The sequence below is a fragment of the Ruditapes philippinarum genome, unplaced genomic scaffold, assembly GCF_026571515.1.
Source record: "Ruditapes philippinarum isolate M1 unplaced genomic scaffold, ASM2657151v2 ctg3829_1_1_1_1, whole genome shotgun sequence".
Lineage (NCBI taxonomy): Eukaryota > Metazoa > Mollusca > Bivalvia > Venerida > Veneridae > Ruditapes > Ruditapes philippinarum.
The window spans coordinates 39,885-59,777 of record NW_026854282.1 but is presented as its reverse complement, the minus strand read 5'-3'; the positions used below and the strand labels follow the sequence as shown (position 1 = coordinate 59,777).

At 33.1% G+C, this 19,893-nt stretch overlaps 3 protein-coding genes across 3 annotated transcripts; all 3 read left to right on the top strand.

Annotated features, from left to right (window-relative positions):
- Positions 1 to 1,605: 1,605 nt before the first annotated feature.
- Positions 1,606 to 5,564, top strand: LOC132739643 (oxidized low-density lipoprotein receptor 1-like). Its single transcript, XM_060727394.1, has 3 exons — positions 1,606 to 1,957; positions 2,742 to 2,835; positions 5,341 to 5,564. The coding sequence occupies exons 1-3, from the start codon at positions 1,706 to 1,708 to the stop codon at positions 5,562 to 5,564; spliced, it is 570 nt and encodes a 189-aa protein (XP_060583377.1). The 5' UTR covers positions 1,606 to 1,705.
- A 457-nt stretch (positions 5,565 to 6,021) lies between these two features.
- On the top strand, positions 6,022 to 11,192 carry LOC132739642 (uncharacterized). The gene is made up of 4 exons (XM_060727393.1): positions 6,022 to 6,207; positions 7,423 to 7,463; positions 9,149 to 9,317; positions 10,800 to 11,192. Exons 1-4 carry the CDS (start codon positions 6,160 to 6,162, stop codon positions 11,190 to 11,192), a joined length of 651 nt encoding a protein of 216 aa, XP_060583376.1. The 5' UTR covers positions 6,022 to 6,159.
- A 7-nt stretch (positions 11,193 to 11,199) lies between these two features.
- On the top strand, positions 11,200 to 18,400 carry LOC132739645 (putative uncharacterized protein MYH16). Its single transcript, XM_060727396.1, has 4 exons — positions 11,200 to 11,425; positions 16,153 to 16,333; positions 17,120 to 17,305; positions 17,776 to 18,400. The coding sequence occupies exons 1-4, from the start codon at positions 11,328 to 11,330 to the stop codon at positions 18,067 to 18,069; spliced, it is 759 nt and encodes a 252-aa protein (XP_060583379.1). The 5' UTR covers positions 11,200 to 11,327; the 3' UTR covers positions 18,070 to 18,400.
- The last annotated feature ends 1,493 nt before the right edge of the window (positions 18,401 to 19,893 follow it).

Sequence of the window (19,893 nt, the reverse complement as noted above, 5' to 3'; positions counted from 1 at the left end):
AGAATAGTAAGGTTTTCATTATTAATGATTGGTGATCCATATCATCGGTTGAAATGCTTTTAAAATTGGTTGTATTTTCAGCCTGTAGATTAAAATATCACCCTTGAACCTTGGTCAAATCAGTTGTTTTGGTTGGCACATCTTTTTCCTCTGATAATAATGAAAACCCCTGCAGGGATTAAGAAATTTGAATCTGATTTTGAAAATTTTCATTTGGCAGTATCGTTTAGTTCGGGGATGGTAGTTAATTAAAAGTTCCCAAATGATGTTAATTTTGAATATTATTACTTAGCACTTGAATGTTTTTTTTCTGTTCTTGCTTGCCTAGCTGATATTCTTGATAAAATGGGTTTTATGTCTTGCGTGGAAAAAAGCTCTAAACCCTTATTTAAGATTCAAGCTTTGTAAATTCTATGTGACAAAGGAAATATTAATGTTCAAAACAAAAAACCCTTTGACAATTGTCAACCAGTGATTTTTTCACCCTTAGGCGATAAAAAGGCTTCTTTCCAATTGAAATTTTTTCTTTTAGAATGCATTTTGCCCAAGAATCTAAGCTTTTACAAAATTTTTTATTTTTTAAATTGCAATTTTGAAATTTACCCTTTGTCCCCAAAAAAAGGAGGGAAAAGGGCCCTTTTCCCCAATTTAGTGAAAAAAAAACACTGTAAAACAACTTTAATTTTGGAGTAAAATTTGTTTAACACCAACCCTGATTAAAAGGGTCAAATTTGATGAAATAAGTTAAGACCATTGTTTTGGGTTTAAATTTATTTTTTCCCACTCCCAAAATGCCATTGTTTAACCCCATTTTAAACTCCTCGGGCCCAAACTCCCTAAACCCAGATGAAATTTTCGGCAGGGGGTTTAAAAACTAATAAAAAAACCCGGGAAATGAAAAAGCTTAAAACCCAAAGAAGTATGAAATAGGGGGATTTAACTGGAAAAAATTTTAGGTTATTGACGGGGAAAGCTTGCTAGGGTAGTTTTACCCAGAAGACATAAAAGGGTAAAGTTTGAGGGAAAGAAAACCCAAAGAAAGGGGATTTTAAATTAAAGGGGTATTTGGGTTGTTCTCAACTTTTTTACAAAAATTTACCCAGGGATTTTTCGAGGGCCCAAATCCTAGATTTGGAAAATTTAATCCCCCTCCCTGGGTTTGGGCAGTTGGCTTTTCATTCTTGGGTTTTACCCATTTTGAAAAGCTTTGAAAAATGTTATATCTACCGAAAAAGAAAAGGGTGTTACATATAAATACTAAAACACTAAATGAATGATATACCAAATCAAATATTAATAAACATTTGAAACAGGACACTTTTCTTTGAAAGTTTTACTGCTGATAATTATTTTAAACTATTTTTTTTTACTTTGATTGTGTTTGAAGCTATAAGCTTATTAAAACAATCTCAAATTTTAGGAAACAACGACTTGCCCCTAACAGAATTGAATCAACATTGCCAGCAATCCTTAAATTACCAGTCCGACATGTTAACCACTTGGCAATGTCGCCACTCAATTAGGTTGATAATAAGCTTTTTCTTTTAAAAAAATTAAACAAAAGAAAAACCTGCAAATTTTAATTGTCAATCAATTGCCTTTTTATTTTAAGAATGAAGATTTATTGTCACGGTTGAAGAAATACGAAGCAGATCTGATATCACTGGAACAAGATAAAATAGTTATACAAAGAGAGCAAGATGAAATGGCAAATGATAAAATAACCATACAGAAAGAACAAGACCAAGTTTTACAGGAGAGGGAGGCCATACAAAAAGAACAAGATGAAATCGTAGAGAATAAGCTAGCCATACAAATAGGGCAGGAACAAATTTCCGAGGAAAAGTTAGCGATACAAAAGGAGCGAGATGAGATGACCAATGAAAAGTTAGATATTCAAAAGGACCGTGAACAAATGGCAGAGATAGTGAGTTCTTGTAAGGAAAATATGCTGGAGGTAAAGTACAAGAATAATTGAATTATGATGATAAAGTAAAGAAAGTGAACAAACTATATAAAGAACAGGCTTTATAAGCTATTTTCTTCTCATTTTTGTCATTTTTTGTGTAAATGCTAATAACTAAAGTTTTTGAGGGATCCCCTTTGGCCCCGGGTTTGGTAATGCCCGCGGGACCCCGGTCCCACTTGCCCCTACCTTTCAGGTTTGAATCCCAGCAGAGTTTTTGGGGATTCTTTTCTGTTAGAAAGATACCCAAACTCCCTTACAAAAGGGTTTGGTATTTCCAAATTTTGATATTTTTGTTGCCTAAAAATAATGTTTAAAAGGGTTCCCCTTTTTTGTTTTTTTTTTTCTGCCCTTCCTAGAACGTTTACATTTTTTAAAATTAAACCACCCTTTTACCCCAGATTCATCAAATTTCATAAAAATTTTTTGAAAATGTATTAAAAAAGTAAAAAATTGTGAAGTAAACAAAAAAATTAGTTTATATTGAAAAAGACTTTTCAACCTTTTTAAATAAATTTTATCAAAAATACCCCTTACATTTAACACAGTGAAATATGGTAAAAAATACTACAAAAGGGGTCATTTGGCCATATAACATGGAAAAATTTTTTTACTTTATTTGAATTTTTTTAATTTTCCCCCAAATCTCAGTACTTTTGTCTCAAGATTTAAATATGATTTAAAAAAATTCTCAATAGAAATTTTGAATGGGAAGCATTTTTGGGTTTTAAAGATATCGTATTTTACATTGAATACATATACTGTTTTCATTTAGATTGAATCGAAGTTAGAAGAGACAACTGTCGAATTAGAGGCCACCAGAGAAACAGTTCTGACAATGAAAGAGGAAATAGATACAATATCTAAAGGTTAGTGCCAGCAGAAATTTCACTATATGTCTGTTACTTGCAGTAGTTGTGCATGCTTCCAGTATAGAGTCATGCCTTTTTGTTCAATTGTGGCATCATATCGGGCTGTAAGCTAATGACTGCTCAATTTAAGAATGTAGTATTTTTTCATATTCATTATGTAAAATTAAAGCCGTCTGTTAGCTGAATATGTAGAGTGTTTGACTGTGAATCAGGCAACCCAGTATCTATTCCCGGACTGCGCTGCTCACTTTCGTTGTGATTGATTATTCTATGGTAATTCGCATTGTATCTCTGCTCTTGCATGTACAGAAGTAATCAGTTCCTTGTGAAAGTGAAGGTAACTAGTACTATAAAACTAATTGACAGCCTGCTCAGGAACGATCCAGTGGCTGAATTGAGCTCTGGTAAATTCATTGTGGCTTACTGCCGTGATCCAGAGTGAAAACTACCAACACCACCAACCACCATTATGTAAAATGTACACTAAAAACTGGTTTTCTGACTATTTCATGTCTCATGTTTTTATTTAAAGCCTTTGTACCCACAATCAACTCCTCATTTCAAAGAAAAACAAATCCATTATACATATGCACGGTGCATATCCATATCGGTACCCTCTGCGAAATCTGCTGAAACGGTACCCTATTTGCACATGCACAGGTCATTCTTTGCTAAAAACAAACCAGCGATGGATAACAATCCAGTAAAATTTCATTGTAATAAGGAAAGGAGGGATGACAATTAGAAAACATGTATACCACGGAACACTAGAATGTTTTATTTATGTGCTGATTTGTCATGTGCCCGTTTTTCATGTACTGCAACTTCACAATAAGCTACAAAATATCGACATGTCTTGCCTCGTCCATCACCTCGACATACTTTTTGGGCTGCAATGAACCTGTGGCTTGATTATATATGCATCATACATATTTAATATGTTCATATACATATCATCTTCGGACAAATGGCAGTATATTGTCAAAAATAAATGTAAAATTCATAAAAACACCCTACTTTCGGTTTTGCAGTGGCACGGGCTACCTCTCTTCATTTGAATTTTTATATCACAGGTACCCTCTCATTTTTTTACACATTGGTACCCCCAAAGCACGACATATGCTTTTATTTGCGTTAATGGTAATGTATGTGATATTTACATAAAAGTAAGAAATATAACATACTTACCGATAACCCAATGGTATACATGTTTTCTAAGTGTTATCCCTCCTTTCCTTATTACAATGAAATTTTACTGGATTGTTATCCATCGCTGGTTTGTTTTTAGCAAAGAATGACCTGTGCATGTGCAAATAGGGGACCGTTTCAGCAGATTTCGCAAAGAGGGTACCTATATGGATATGCACCATGATATGTGGGCAGGTCATAGGTGCCACCTTTCCACTTAAGATTCTTACTCTTAACGATTTTGATTGATATTTTAATGTGACAAGGTTTTTCTAACACATCAGGAAAGGTTGAAGCTTTCACCTGCTTATATTTGGTAGTTTCTAATCACTTAACTTTCTATCAGCGCAAAATTACCTTTCATTAGATTGTTATCTCTTATTAATCATATCTTTCTTACATGAGTACTTAGATTAGTACATACAGAAATAGATTTTATTGACTGTATTTAGAGTTTAGGTTAGGGCTGTCATTGTATATGGCAGGCTGTCATTGAATATGGCAATGTCGATATATCATTGAAAACCATCCTCTGATACAATATTGATACACACTTTTAATTTCAATACCAGCTTAATTTTTTTTTATTTCTGTAAGTGAAGATACTTCTCTATTTTGCTCAATAAGATAAGTCACTTTTTTTCTAGTTTTCTCGGTTAACTTGAACTTTAAACTCCGTTTTCAACTGTCAGTGACAAAAATAACACAAAAAAAACTTTGTTAGTTTATAGTATTTGTAATGTTTAATTGTAAAAACAAGCGTACATAACACCATGATTCCAATTTATTTATAACACATATTTTAATTTTTTTTCATTGTATCTACTGTCAAAATCAATATATTGATATATCGTCAATATTTGTCTCTCGACGTATCAATACAAAATTTTCCATTAATGACAGCCCTTGTTAGGGTGGTCTAGTGGTAAATGTGTCACAACCAACACGGGTTTATGTACTGGTTTGTCATTGAAGCAGACATAAATTGGATTAGTTTACCGCCCACGTGTTAGACTCGATGACTTCTAATCCAGTTACCTCTCTGACGTGGGTTTGATCCCCGGGAGATGATTTGGGTAGTTAGCAAAGGAGGAAAGGTAGTCTACGTACTAGTGTAACTTTCCAGGAATGATGGTTAGGAAACTACCCGCCTATATGACTGAAATACTGTTGGGAAAAGGCGTAAAATGAAACAAACAAACAGTTTAGCTCCAAACTTTCTTCACAATTGAACTTTAATCTGGCAAGATCAAAATTGATAAATTTTTAACTGCTGTTTGTGCAAGTACCAAAACAATGTCATCAATTTTACAGAGAAGGAAAAAGTTTCCTCCCACAAGGAGGAGCTATTGGCACAAAACACAACACTGAAGAATGAGGTGGATAAATTGGAAAAAGTTACCGCCCACAAGGAGGAGCTATTGAAACAGAATGCAACACTGAAGAATGAGATGGATAAATTAAGAGAAGAAATAAATGAACATAATGCTACAATCAAACAACTTAAGGAAGACATTGAATCAATGGATAATAGGTAAAGAAATTATCAGAAATTACACATTTATATAAAGAAATAGGATTTGTTTCTGTGTTTCTATTTAATTAAATGAATTTTGTGTTTTTGTCGAAGTGAATCTTTTTGTAGTCAATTTAAACTCTAAATGATTGAAAAGTGGTCAATTTAAACTCTTAAGTGATTAAAAAGTGATCAATTTCAACTCTTAAGTGATTGAAAAGTGTCAATTTCATCTCTAAGTGATTGAAAAGTGGTCAATTTAAACTCTTAAGTGATTGAAAAGTGGTCAAATTTCATCTCTAAGTGATTGAAAAGTGGTCTATTTCAACTCTGAAGTGATTGAAAAGTGGTCAATTTAAACTTTAAATGATTGAAAGTAGTCAATTTAAACTATAAATAATTGAAAAGCAGTCAATTTAAACTCTAGATGATTGAAAAGTAGTCAATTTACAAAAAATATTTACAGGAGGAGGAATTAGTAGTAAGGAACCTCCAAACAGAACACTGGAGAGCCGAGAGAGTGAGATAGACCTGCTGGAGAAAGATTTGTTTGAGTGCCGCGAGATAATATATAACCAAATGAGACAGCGAAATCTCAGGATACCAAAGAGAAGAACATGTCAGCAGAATTAACAACACTGAAGGGCGAGTGTGACCGACTGAAGGTTTGTTTTTGACAAAAAACTGTTGGCTTAACATTTTTTTCATACATATACTTGCCTGAAAAGTAACCTTTAAAAATATGTTTAACTGTTTGAATGGTGTTTGTGGAAAATATTTGTTGATGCCATATGACATGCTAATAATATGATGTTTTAGATGCTTTCAAACTATCACAACATTTTCCACTTGATGAAAAACCGCCTCCGTGGTCGAGGGGTTAGAGTCAATGACTTCTAATCCAGTTACCTTTCTGGCGTGGGTTCGATCCCCATGAGATGCTTTGGTAGGTTAGCAAGGAGATAGGTAGTCTAGTACTGGTGTAACTCTCCAGGAAACCATGGTTAGGAAACTACCCGCGTATATGACTGAAATACTGTTGGGAAAAGGTGTAAAATGAAAGAAACAAACAAACTTGATGAAAAATTGCTAATGATGGACACTCCACTTCTAAACTTAAAAGAGATGCAAGGTGGTCATCCTTATAAACTAGCTAAATCTAAAGTACAGTAGAATCCCTACTTAAGACCACCACGAAATGTAGACCACCCTGCTATTAAGACCATTTTTGAAAAGAACAAAATTTTCTGTTCTTTATGTTAATGGCTACATGATCCAGAATTAAGACCACCTTGCTTATCCACTTTTAAGACCACAGATTCAGTCAAAATACTTTGTTTTGTTCTTTATTTGTCCCCACTTTTGAGACCACTGATAGTCAACACTTACCTAGATCTTAAATTTGTGGTTATGTTGTTGTATATTGTTAGATATCAAAAATATCCCTTACACTTCTTGTATTAATAATACACAGGTCAGTATGAATATTCTGAATGAAGGTTGAAACAATGTGATAGTTTGACATCATCTATATCTGGTCCATTTTCAAGTGTTGTGGGTTTTTTTTTTGCTTAGCATTATATATTAGCATTATAATTAAAAGAAGGAAATTTCCCATCACTTTGGCTGAAATGACCTCTCTCTCTCTCTTTGTAAGGTGTGAAACGTTACATTATGAATTGTATGTCATATAATATGTACAGGTCCCCCACCTCTGACTTTTACGCAATAAAATTATATGATTAAACATTATGACAACAAATTACTTCACGTACTATGATGATAATATGTAAGCATGTACATCATTAATGAAAATCTTTTTATTAAGCTGTCTCAATATAAAAAAAACCAACTTTTACAAGGCTTACATCTATTTACAGGACTGTTGTGCTAACCTCAGGGCAAAAGAACAAGAAACTAGGTAATGTCCCTCCATATATATTCAGTGAGAAGTTAAGTTGTATCTCTTATTTATACTCGATTAAATTAAAACCATGGAACAAGTGATAGACCTATAAATCTTTATTTTTTGGCATAACTGGCTAAGAAACATCAGACCAAATGAATGATTATATGATAAATATAACTTACACTGGAAATAAGACACATACATGTTAAAACCTTTAAGTCTGGTGTAGTCCGAGGCAGTATGCCTCCTTCTTTCTTGGTATTGGCTAACAAGCCTAAACCCCATTTGAGACCCATGACAAGATTCTTAGCTAGAAGGCATTGCTCTTTAAGGTGAGAGTCTGGGATGGATGGTGGTGTAAAAATATTTTTCTAAGTTAATGTGCATGTAAACAAAGAGCGCTGTAGAAATCGAGAAGCTGAATGCAAGTTAGCAGCTGATGCGGGTCCTACTTTGTTGATAAGGGAGCTAGGTTAAGTCACATGATATAAGAAACCGGATATTAGTCAAGTACTGACGATGTAAACATCAAATCGAAAGTAGAATTAATTTAGATCTTGCATAAACTGCCATTTACTATGTAAACTTCAATTTATTTTCTGTCCAGGTACAATTATTTCAGAGGTGTAAACATAATGAAAAAAAGGGTAATACCAGTCTGAACATATGGGTCGTCTAATCAGGTTTTATACTGGTTCAAACTTGAATTCGGCCAATTCCATTCAACAACTTAAAGCAGCATGCCTCTAGATTCATGCTAATCATCATGAAAACTTATTGTAATATTGTAAATTGAAGAAAGAAAGTGATTAACACATTGCAAGCAACACTTACAATCAATGTAAACTACCAAAAGTGGTCAAATATAATACAAAAACAGTCCATACTGTGTTTGTCACGCAGTAGAAATATTGTGATAAATACTACAAAGTCAGTTATTAATTGCACATAGGACTAAGTACATTTGTCTCAAGTTGAAATATTTTGGCTCATCTTGAGACATGTAACTTTCAGGGCTAATATGAAACATGTAAAATGTAAAGGTTTTATGTGAATGTTTCATAATATGATCTATTTTTACCGCTTTCACATCTATTGCAACATAAAAGATTTCATTTAAAGATTCTGTAACTCAAATTTCTTAAGGTTTTATATCATAAATATGGTGCTCAAATAAAGATTTATCGATATTGTAAGTTCCGAAAAAAAGCATTATGTGTAAAGATATTACCGAATTTACATTTCATGTAAATAAAGGGAAGTAATAAGAAATCTACTTTCTGCAAAGTCTAAGAAGTAATGAATGCATATATTTTAATGATTATATATAATACCTGTAAACATTTGCAGCAGATATTTAACATATTCTTGGATGTTTTGAAATTGTTTTACAAGAATAATAATATACATATATAAGAATTTCACTTGGGTGTTTTTACATCCTTAATAACAACATACAGGATCTCTAATGTACATTTAGAAACAGAGTGACCAAGTTGATTTTGAAAATGGGACAAGATAATTGTGTTAACATTAACTTATTATTCAGGCCATCGCACAAAAAATTTATACATCATGTGTACCAAACAAGTAGCATTATTTGTACCTATTTTGTATTTGCAGAATTACTGAATATAAGTTATAAAATTAAATAGCAATGTAAGGTTAAGCCCAATTAAGAATTTTATCTTCTTCAGAGCAATATTGAAGAGTACTCAGGAAGAGCTTACTGGTACCCAGGATTATGCCTCTAAAGTAATGAAGAAGCAGGGCACGGAGATAGCCGACTGCTCTTCGGCCATAGATGAGCTTCTTGAGAACATGACGGGTGTGCTAGCAAACCTGAGCAGGAGGGCTGGAATAGAGGTTTGATAGATATATAAAATAATTAGTTTTATTAGGTTTTAAGTTTCACTGACAAGGGCGTTTATGGTCGTGTGATTAAGGTTGTTGGCTTCAAACCGCTTGCCCCCCACTACTTGAATCTGGATTCTTAAGTGTGCGGAAGCTATCCAGCTACTTTACAGAACGTTGGTGGTTCTACTTAGGTGCCCGTTGGTGCCTAAAATAATGCACAGATGGGCACCTGAGGTCTCCCTCCACCAGTAAAGATGGAACATCGCAATATGCTTTATACTGTGTTTGTGTGACATAATACCAAAACAAACAAACTTACTTGCCCTTACATTGTACAGTTCATATAAGATCTTTCCCAGTTAGCAGGTGAAGGATGACCCCTTAGGTTCCTGATCATGCATTACTCCTGGCATGAGCAGATAAAATTTTGGACCTTTCATAAGCTAGCTGGATAGCTGCCCCAAGTAAAAGCAGTCTGGCAATGTGTAAACTTGCAGTAATGAGGTTCAAGTCACTTTAAAGTCAGTTACCCTAGTTTATACAAATTTCTTTTAGTTTCATTGTGTTTGAAGCTATAAGCTTATTGAAACACTCTCGAACCAACCAGTACTAAGCAATGAATGTATAGTTTCTTGCTTAAGGAAACAACGGCTTGCCCCTGACGATGATGATTATCAATGATATATCAATATTGTGATATTCAATGACAGCCTTAAATCCTTGAAGTTTGTACCATCCAAATTGAGAATTGCTAACTATACAGGCTTTTGACCTGTGTAAGTCATAAATGTTTAGTGATTTGTTGACTGTTCAAAATTTGTAGAAAGACAAAGTGTATTGAATAGAAGATGAACACCATTTTATATATATCTGTCCCTGATATACGCTGCCAATATATTTCTGAAAATTACAGAATGCTACCAACACTTGATAAATTTTACTCAATAATGTCTAACAAAAATGAACACTGCAATGTACCTGTTATATGCATTAGATAAAAGACAAAGTTACTTAGATATTATTCAATGAGAACTGAAATACTGTTAATTTTGTATGTATACATGTCTTTATGAGTCACTGTCTTTACTATATATTTATATAGTATATATACTGTAAATGTTTTAAGCCGGAGGCCTAAAGACTAACCAATGAAATCTTGAAAATCTCGAAAATTATGTAAAATCAATTGTATTTAGGAACAACTTATATAGTTATAATAATATGAGCCGCGCCATGACAAAACCAACAAAGTGTGTTTGCGACCAGCATGGATCCAGACCAGCCTGCACATACGTGCAGTCTGATCAGGATCCATGCTGTTAGCTGTCAGTTTCTCTACTTGTAATAGAGTTGGTAAGTGAACAGCATGGATCCTGATCAGACTGCGCGGATGCGCAGGCTGGTCTGGATCTATGCTGGTCACAAGCACACGATGTTGGTTTTGTCATGGGGCGGCTCATATGATAACAATTTGAATGTGTATATTTCCAGAACAAGGACGTTGAGAACAGTCAAGTGGTCATTAATAATTCTACATTGAACAAAGAGCCGTTGAAAGACAATACGAATATTTCAATCTCCTTGGTTTCTCAGATTCTGAATGCAGCAAACAGTCTTGGAGAAAATATTGAAGATGCCACTAGGAGCAATGAAGATCAAGAACAACAGACTGGTTGTGAAAATAATGAAAAAACTAATAAACCTCCTCCGAATCCTGTAGATGCTCTTTCATGTGAACAAGGAGTGGTAGACAGTCCAGGTGCTCTGAGTAGAAAGAAGCTTGGCTTTTCAGGAAATAGTGCTTTTGCTCCAGTTAAGAAATCTGTTACATTAAAAAACTGCACAGTCAGTAGAAAACGATGTGTCGACCAGTTGTCATTCTAGAAAGAAGTGCTGGAAACTCTTTGTCATCAACTGAACCAGTACATAAGAGTGGTCTGTCATGCGGTATCCAATAAGGTCGAGTCAAAATTTGAAAGTGTGTGCCATCCTAGTGAAGAGGGAGAGTTGTCCAATCAGATGAGCCGTGTAGCGATGCTATTCACAGAAATTGTCAGAGTGGCTCATTTGATAGAAAAAGCATTAAAGTCTTCACTGAATGATGTCACTTTTGAAAAGTAAGTATGTTTTTTGTTGTTGATTTTAGCTTGCTAATGTCAGGCCAAAATTGAGATTGTTGTAACAGTGTGTCAGATCATAACTAGGTATTTAGATGGTGGATTCTGAAATAACTTGGCTTAAATGTTCTTTTTTAGCTCACCTGTCACAAAGTGACAGGGTGAGCTTTTGTGATCGCTTTTCGTCCGGCGTACGTCCGTCCGTTGTCCGTCCGTAAACTTTTGCTTTAAATGACATCTCCTCATAAACCACTGAGCCAATTTCATCCAAACTTCACAGGAATGTTCCTTTGGTGGTCACCTTTAAAAATTGTTAAAAGAATTTAATTCCGTGCAGAACTCTGGTTGCCATGGCAACCGAAAGAAAAATCTTTAAATATCTTCTTTTAAACAACCCTAAGAGCTAGAGCTTAGATATTTGGTATGAAACATCTTCTAGTGAGTGTCTACCAAGTTTGTTCAAGTAAAAGCCCTGGGGTCAAAATTGGCCCTGCCCCAGGGGGTCATTGATTTTCCCTATATGCATATAGTAAAAACTTAAAAAAATCTTCTTTTAAAGAACTGTAAGAGCTAGAGCTAAGATATTTGGCATGAAACATCTTCTAGTAAATGTCTACCAAGTTTGTTCAAATAAAAGCCCTGGGGTCAAAATTGGCCCCGCCCCAGGGGGTCATTGATTTTCCCTATATGCATATAGTAAAAACTTAAAAAATCTTCTTTTAAAGAACCCAAAGAGCTAGAGCTAAGATATTAAGCATGAAACATCTTCTAGTGAGTGTCTACAGGCTGTCCAGCGTCCCTAAAATTCCTAAAAAATCCTAATTTTTTTCAGTTTGGCTAAAATTCCTAAAAAAATGAAAAATTCAAAGGGAATTCCTAAAAATGCCCTATTTTTTCACTGAAATTCCTATTTTTTTATCTTTTGTTATAACATATCCCGAAACAACAATTTTTCAATCACAACCTAAATATTAACACAGTCAATGGCGCTATTGTCATATCTGACTAAATTGCATAAACGCACTTGTTGTATTTACTTCAACTCCTGCAGAAATGTCATACTTGATTTATTGCCAGATGTTATCAAAAAAATAATAAGAAACTGTTTGTTTTAAATGGAACAATGAAAATTATCTGACTGTGACTATATCAAAATGGTCACTTGTTTAAAATAGAGATAAAAAAAATTCTAAGCAAGTTATATTTTTTATTTGCTACAGTTGTTAAACCATTTACCTCAGTCTTAGGTGTATTTAAAGCAACTATTTATGATGTACCACAAAATTTCATCAGACTTTATGTAGGGGACCTTTTTAATAAAATCTTAATTTGTAATCAAGTTATTTTCAAGTGATGACTGTAGAATAGATCTTTTGTAAGTGATACCAGCTGGCAGATCTAGACAAGTTTTCATATTTGGTAATATTATAAAGTGGGTAAGGTAAACTGGCTTTAATGATTGGATGCTTTTACCATTTTGCACCCCAATTAGCGTACTAAGAAGTGACACCTTCAGCTGCCCTTTTTGTACACATTAACATTAGCCATACCAATGCAATGTACTGTAAATATGTTATAACATTAAGTGTATGTTTTTATTAAATCTGGAAAAAAAAACTGTTAAAAATCATTGCATAGATTGACTCTGTTGTGAAATTTTCTACAATTTTTAGTAGCCCTGATTTATTTTTAACAAATTCTTTAGTGGAGAATACCCTGCTGTTTGAATTTAGATTAGAATATTCATGGGAATGACCTGAGAGTGGGTCATATTGTTTTTATTGTTTTTTAAGAAAGATCAAGACTTGTTCAAACTGTACCAAACTTAAAATGAATAATTGTTGATAAATTTTTTATGCATTTATAGCTAGAATAAATTTAAAGCATAATTTCTCATTTACTATTGGCAAATAACATCTTAACTAATTGAATATTGGTTGTTCTAGGATACTCATAACTTTAAAAATGTTTTCATTCTAGTTATGTTTTAATGTAGTTAAGTTTTTCAGCTCTTATTTATAGTAGGCAGTTAAAGGCAGTTGACCAGTAAATCTATTTATTCACGGTTGACTATGGAACACTGGTAGACACTTTTGTTATAACTGAACTAGAGCATTATTTGTGAGTTACTTACTTTTGTATCAAATATGCAAAGTTTAGCCCAAAACATGGTCTTTTGGGGCCATAATTTATTTATAAAATTCCAAATTTTAGCCCTAAAATTCCTTTTACTTACCCTAAAATTCCTAATTTTAGCCCTAAAATTTCTTAAAAATTGCCCTAAAATTTGCCCTAATTTTTTGTCAGAGGGTGCTGGACAGCCTGTGTCTACCAAGTTTGTTCAAATTAAAGCCCTAGGGTCAAAAGAATGTCAGACGTTTCACTCCCAAGACATTTCACTATTGAGACATTTCACTCCCAAGACGGTTCACACCTAGACGTTTCACTCCCATTTTGTCAATTGTATAGACGTTTCACTCCCATTTTTAGATGTTTTTATTAAGAAAATGTATTTTCATTTTGAAGGGGAAATTCAAATTAATGATTCATTTTGTTGAATTTGAGAGTATTGTGAAGAAGAATTTATGAATTTGAAGAATGATTATAAAAGTATATTTTTTCTAAAATATAACAGAATGTGTAAATAATTATGAGATATACAGTATAGTATCAGCTAAAAAAAATGAATTTTGTTCCATTTAAACAGTGTTTTGAAGAATTCCTGTTAACTATTAGGAGTAATAATGTTGGTTTCAATGAGGACATAATTATGATGAATTATTAGAAGATTATATATATCATCATACTCATTTAAATATGGATTTAATGATAAGAGGTTTATATGAAAGACAAATGTCTGAAATATCGTTTTTTATTATAAGAGTAACAACATGAGAAAATTCTATTTATAATAAATCAAGAAAGATAATAGAATAACAAAATGAAAATGTTCGTGAACAACAAAGACACATTGTAAGTACCAGTTTGAATATTGAAACCACTGCCAGTACAGTAATTAAATAATATCAATATATAAAACATATTTATTAGGTTTTTTTGTGTAAATATATTGATCAATGAAATGCAGAAAATGTGCATAAATTAATTATTCTTTTAAATGATTTCTTTATCGATTTATTGAACAGTAGCCATTAAACAAACTTAGGTAATTGTGGTGTTAACAGTAATCTCATCACTTAATTAGTTGTTTAAACACTGCACTTTAGCATCAACAGTTATTAATTAGTTGTTTTGAAATATTTTTAGACAATGTTCAGCCAATTAAAACCAAAAACATGGAAACAGAAACTCCTCCATAAGTTTTGGTTATAAATTATAACAAAAATAAAATGATATTTAATCAGATAATAATATTTTATATATTATGTTAGATTATCTTCAGAATTTTTTTTACTTATTTAATAATATAAAAATATACTTAATGCAAAGAAAATCATTTATAAATTATTATCATTAACATCTTTAGAGAACTGCAACTTTCATACAATTATATCCGGTCATATATGATATCCTTCCCTAAACTAGAATAAATATCTGAAAAGATATCAGATCAAAGATCTCTCTAATCAAGTAAAAAATAAAAACTTTAACAATTATGACATACAAACTTTCATTTTTTAGTAAAATTAAGGTATATTGTTACAGTAGTAATATATAGACTTTGGTATAAAATGGGAGTGAAATGTCTTCAAGACGTTTCACTCCCATTTGGGAGTGAAACGTCTTGGTGTGAAACGTCTCAATAGTGAAACGTCTGTCTACCGGGTCAAAATTGGCCCCGCCCAGGGGGGTCATTGATTTTCCCTATATGCATATAGTAAAAACTTAAAAAATCTTCTTTTAAAGAACCATAAGAGCTAGAGCTTAGATATTTGGCATGAAACGTCTTCTAGTGAATGTCTACCAAGTTTGTTCAAATAAAAGCCCTGGGGTCAAAATTGGCCCCGCTCCAGGGGGTCATAGATTTTCCCTATATGCATATAGTAAAAACTTAAAAAATCTTCTTTTAAAGAACCCAAAGAGCTAGAGCTAAGATATTTAGCATGAAACATCTTCTAATAAGTGTCTACCAAGTTTTTTCAAATAAAAGCCCTGGGGTCAAAATTGGCCCCGCCCCAAAAACTTAAAAAATCTTCTTTTAAAGAACTCAAAGAGCTAGAGCTAAGATATTTAGCATGAAACATGTTCTAATGGGTGTCTACCAAGTATGTTCAAATAAAAGCCCTGGGATCAAAACTGGCCCTGCCCGGGGGGTCATTGATTTTCCTTATATGTGTATAGCAAAAACTTAAAAATCTTCTTTGAAAGAACCCAAATAGCTAGAGTTTAGATATTAAGCATGAAACATCTTTAAGTAAATATCTACAAAGTTTGTTCAAATAAAAGCCCGGGGGTCAAAACTGGCCCTGCCCCAGGGGTGTCATTGTTTTTAACTATATGTGTATAGTAAAAACTTTAAAAATCTTCTTTTAAAAAAACCCAATGAGCTAGAACTTAGATGTTTAGCATGAAACTTCTTCTTATGGGTGTCTACCAAGTCTGTTCAGATAAACAAATAAAAGCCCTTGGGTAAAAATTGGCCTGGGGGTGGGGGGGGGTTCCTATATACAGGTGAGCGACCTCAGGGCCATCATGGCCCTCTTGTTGTATAGTTTATTGAAATAAATGAGTGTATATTCTAATTAAATAATGTGTCTGTTCTACAGCGAGGATTTAAGTAGTCGTGTAAGTCAGTGCGAGTACTCGGAGCGACGTCTTCAGGCCGAGCTTCAGGTGACACAGACAGAGCTAGAGAAGAGTAACAAAATGGTTGACCAGCTTAATGGTAAACTACGGGAGTTGAGTGACAAGTTTGAGTCGATGCTCGACCAGGAAGGTGAAATGAAGGTAAAATAAAACAGTTTTCTTGTATAACGTATCTTTAAGATTGTTAGATTTTCCTGTATTTTTCATGCTAGTAAAAACAGATTGTAAAGCATAGATCATCTATATCTATATCTATTTTTAAAGACCTGCATAGGAAATGTTTGGTAATTGACATTCTAATGTAATTTAGAATGAGTGAGACCAAAAAAACAATGGATTGGAGCACCACACTTAATACTTTATTCTGGTATATACCGGACAAGGCACTTAAATGATAAGATGCTTAAATATTGCCTTTTTACTCAACGGAATAACTTTTAATAGGTCTAATTTATCTTTTTACACAGATTTATGTATGATAATGAATGAAAAATGAAATAATCGGCAAAAAAAACCCGATATTTGTCTATTTTGCAGGGCCTTTCTTCCCCATCCTTTGAAAAAAGCCCTGTTTTGTGATCATGATTTCTGCAAGTGTCTAGAGGCACTGCTCCAGTCCTGTAATGAGTTTAATCAATTTATTTTCTGCGTCCTGTATAACTCTGAAAAGTTCACATATAAATTGACTTGACCGGCTTTGAATTTTGATTGGTCAGTTTGTTAGCTTGTATATGTCAACAAGCTTTTCATTACAATTATTTTTTTCCTAGAATTGACAGTAAATCTTTCCAAGTATGAGTATATAGTCATTGAATTTGTTTCAGCATGGTTTCATTTATAATCATTGATTGAAATACAGGTGCCATAAAGAAACGTAAATGCTGTAATATGAATCATTTCAATAATTTCTGTTGTTCATATTCACAGCTTGTTCAGGAAGAGATAGGCAGACTTAGGGGGAAGAATCAAGGTTTGAAAGCGGAGAACGAGCTTTTGAATGAACAAATTACAGAACTGCTGGAGAAACTGGAGACAGCCGCTACTCCAGGTAGTGATGGGAGATCTGCTGTAGATGTGGAGTCACAAAGACAAGTTATAGCACTCAAAAAGAAGGTACGTCTCTGCATAGGTTTTGTTCTTCAATATTTCAAATCTTACATATTAAGTTTATAAAGGATTTACCATATTGTTGGTTTTGAAATGACTTATTGTAAAGATTTAAAATAAACCTTAAAATAAACTTTAAAAAGAATAAAAGTAAACTACAAAACTAAAACAAAGTTGATTGATATTGTTAGGTGAAAGCTGCCCAAATAGCAAATTTATGGTTCTACATACACATATACGTATGCTATAAATAATAAATTAAGTGCACCTTGGGTATTTCTCTGTCTATAAAGCTGGAAAATCACTATATGAACTTAAGTGATACAGAATTCATTTTAGTTTGATTGTAGAAAACTATAAGCTGATAGACACAATCTTATATCAACTGTGACCTTTACAAAAGTGGCAATGACATTATAAGCTAAAGTATGATAATAACTTATATGTATGTTATACATGTATTATTATAATTTTAGGTGGAGAAATATCGAGCATTGCTGAATGAAAAAGATACTATGGTGGAGCAGATGAGCGCTAAAGCTGTAAAACGAATACAAAAACTAGAAAGTAACTGGAAAAAAGCTGATGCTGAAGTTTGTAAATTTGATGAGTTGGTGGACACAGTACGCTCTGTTTTAGTTGATAACAAAACTGTACAAGGGGATGACCAGTTACTTAAGTTGATTGACCTGATAGATGGGAATGAGCAAGTGGCAGCATTTGATACTGAGAGAAGACGGGCCAGTCTTAAACCGGTTAAAACTGCATGATCGTGAACTTAAACCGGTTAAAACTGCATGATTGTGGAATATATTTTTTTCACATTTTGTGATGTGCATGTGTGTGTTCAAAACATGTTTTTTATGTGTTTAGTGCTATATTCGATGTGTTTGGTTCTGAAATGAAATATAAACAGAATCTTAAACATCTAACCAAAAGGCATGATGCGAAATAGAGACAACTGAAAAACATTGTAGTTAAAAATGAAATACTTATATTGACTTATTCATATGTTATATGATTGACTAAATGTGTTCAAATTGTAACTTAGATTGTTAATTGCCATGGCAACATGACATCTATTGTTTTAATTTGTTTTATTGTAATCTTAGCATTTTTAACGATTTTGCAACAATATATCTTGTGACAATAACTGCCAATCAAGTTCAATCTATTTCACCAGTATAAAGTCATTATATCCTACATATCTGTTCTGTCTTACTAGACTCTATACTGGTGGATGTTTGATTTTATCTCGTTGATCTTGAAGCCCCTTACAAATAACAGTGAATAGTTCAAGAGTCAAAATTGAACAAAGCTGAACAAATCAATCATTAAAAATAGTTAACAGTTTACTTCAATTAAGAAAGTTATAGTAAGTCAACAGTATAGAGCCTAGTTATACTGCATGAATCATTGAATGTACAGGCTGGCTTGGCTCTATACTAGTGGCAAAAGCTAATCACTTTCAGTTCCAGCAGGGTAATGGGGTTTAAAACCTGATGACAAGTTTTGGTGACTGTTCCTGGTTGTTATTTTATGTACTCGTTATAAATAAATTTGACTAGAACAGAAAAGATTTCATTTTAGACTTATTCAAAGCTACATCATTTTATTTACATATAGTAACTGTAAAAAGTAAATATAGTTGTACAAATCTATGCATATAGGTTAAACAATACTGTTTACATTAACGTTTTGGTTATATAAGTGTTACGAGACAGGTAATAAGAGGAAATATATATATTTTTTGTTTGTTTCATTTTACGCCTTTTCCCAACAGTATTTCAGTCATATAGGGGGGTAGTTTCCTAACCATTGTTCCCGGAGAGTTACACCAGTACTAGTGTACCTTCCTCTGAGCTAAACTATCAAAGCATCTCCCGGGGATCGAACCCATGCCAGAGAGGTAATTGGATAAGAAGTCATCGACTCTTACCCCTCGACCACGGAGGCGGTGAAATATGTATATAAAATAGGAAATAATAGTGCTTTTGATGATGAAACATGATATTTTAACCAGCATTTTATTAGCTTGACTACTCAAAGAATAGAGACAGCTATTGTACTCATCTAGACATCATCATCACACTTTGGCAAAGTTTTGTTTAAAGCAAGTTGGAATCTCCAAAAGTATTGAAGTGAATGGATTGATACTTCACACACTTTTTTCAAGAGCATAATAGGGAAGTCACTCTCTAAAGCCCATAACACTTACATGGATTTTGACAGAATTATGGCATATTTTGAACCTATAAATTGTTACATTATTCAGGTTCTTGTTTTACTATCAAGCACTAAGAATATAGTCTAGAATGTTCTTCTGTGACTCCACTTGACTGAAAATATAATAGCTTGTAATACATAGATTTTTGTAGAGATGTTATGTCTGATTTCTTTTTTTTATCATATACAATGCATGTTACCTTTATGTAATATAAACGTTCTGTATGTGAGTATGTGACTTGCTGTAATATAGCATTGGCATAATGCAGACAAATCTGATAGAAAATGTGTTAAGGATAATGATTTAAATTTATAATTGTTAATATGGAGAGAGATGACTTAGTGGTAAAGGTGTCATTCTCTCAACT

What these genes read in the sequence shown, in the direction of transcription:
- LOC132739645 (XM_060727396.1), top strand. Translation starts at nt 11,328, where the DNA reads ATGAGCCGTGTAGCGATGCTATTCACAGAAATTGTCAGAGTGGCTCAT. An exon ending in AATGATGTCACTTTTGAAAA is followed by an intron (nt 11,426 to 16,152) that starts GTAAGTATGTTT and finishes TCTGTTCTACAG; the next exon opens with CGAGGATTTAAGTAGTCGTG. An exon ending in ACCAGGAAGGTGAAATGAAG is followed by an intron (nt 16,334 to 17,119) that starts GTAAAATAAAAC and finishes TCATATTCACAG; the next exon opens with CTTGTTCAGGAAGAGATAGG.
- LOC132739642 (XM_060727393.1), top strand. Translation starts at nt 6,160, where the DNA reads ATGTCAGCAGAATTAACAACACTGAAGGGCGAGTGTGACCGACTGAAG. An exon ending in GCGAGTGTGACCGACTGAAG is followed by an intron (nt 6,208 to 7,422) that starts GTTTGTTTTTGA and finishes ATCTATTTACAG; the next exon opens with GACTGTTGTGCTAACCTCAG. An exon ending in GCAAAAGAACAAGAAACTAG is followed by an intron (nt 7,464 to 9,148) that starts GTAATGTCCCTC and finishes TATCTTCTTCAG; the next exon opens with AGCAATATTGAAGAGTACTC.
- LOC132739643 (XM_060727394.1), top strand. Translation starts at nt 1,706, where the DNA reads ATGGCAAATGATAAAATAACCATACAGAAAGAACAAGACCAAGTTTTA. An exon ending in GTAAGGAAAATATGCTGGAG is followed by an intron (nt 1,958 to 2,741) that starts GTAAAGTACAAG and finishes GTTTTCATTTAG; the next exon opens with ATTGAATCGAAGTTAGAAGA. An exon ending in AATAGATACAATATCTAAAG is followed by an intron (nt 2,836 to 5,340) that starts GTTAGTGCCAGC and finishes TCAATTTTACAG; the next exon opens with AGAAGGAAAAAGTTTCCTCC.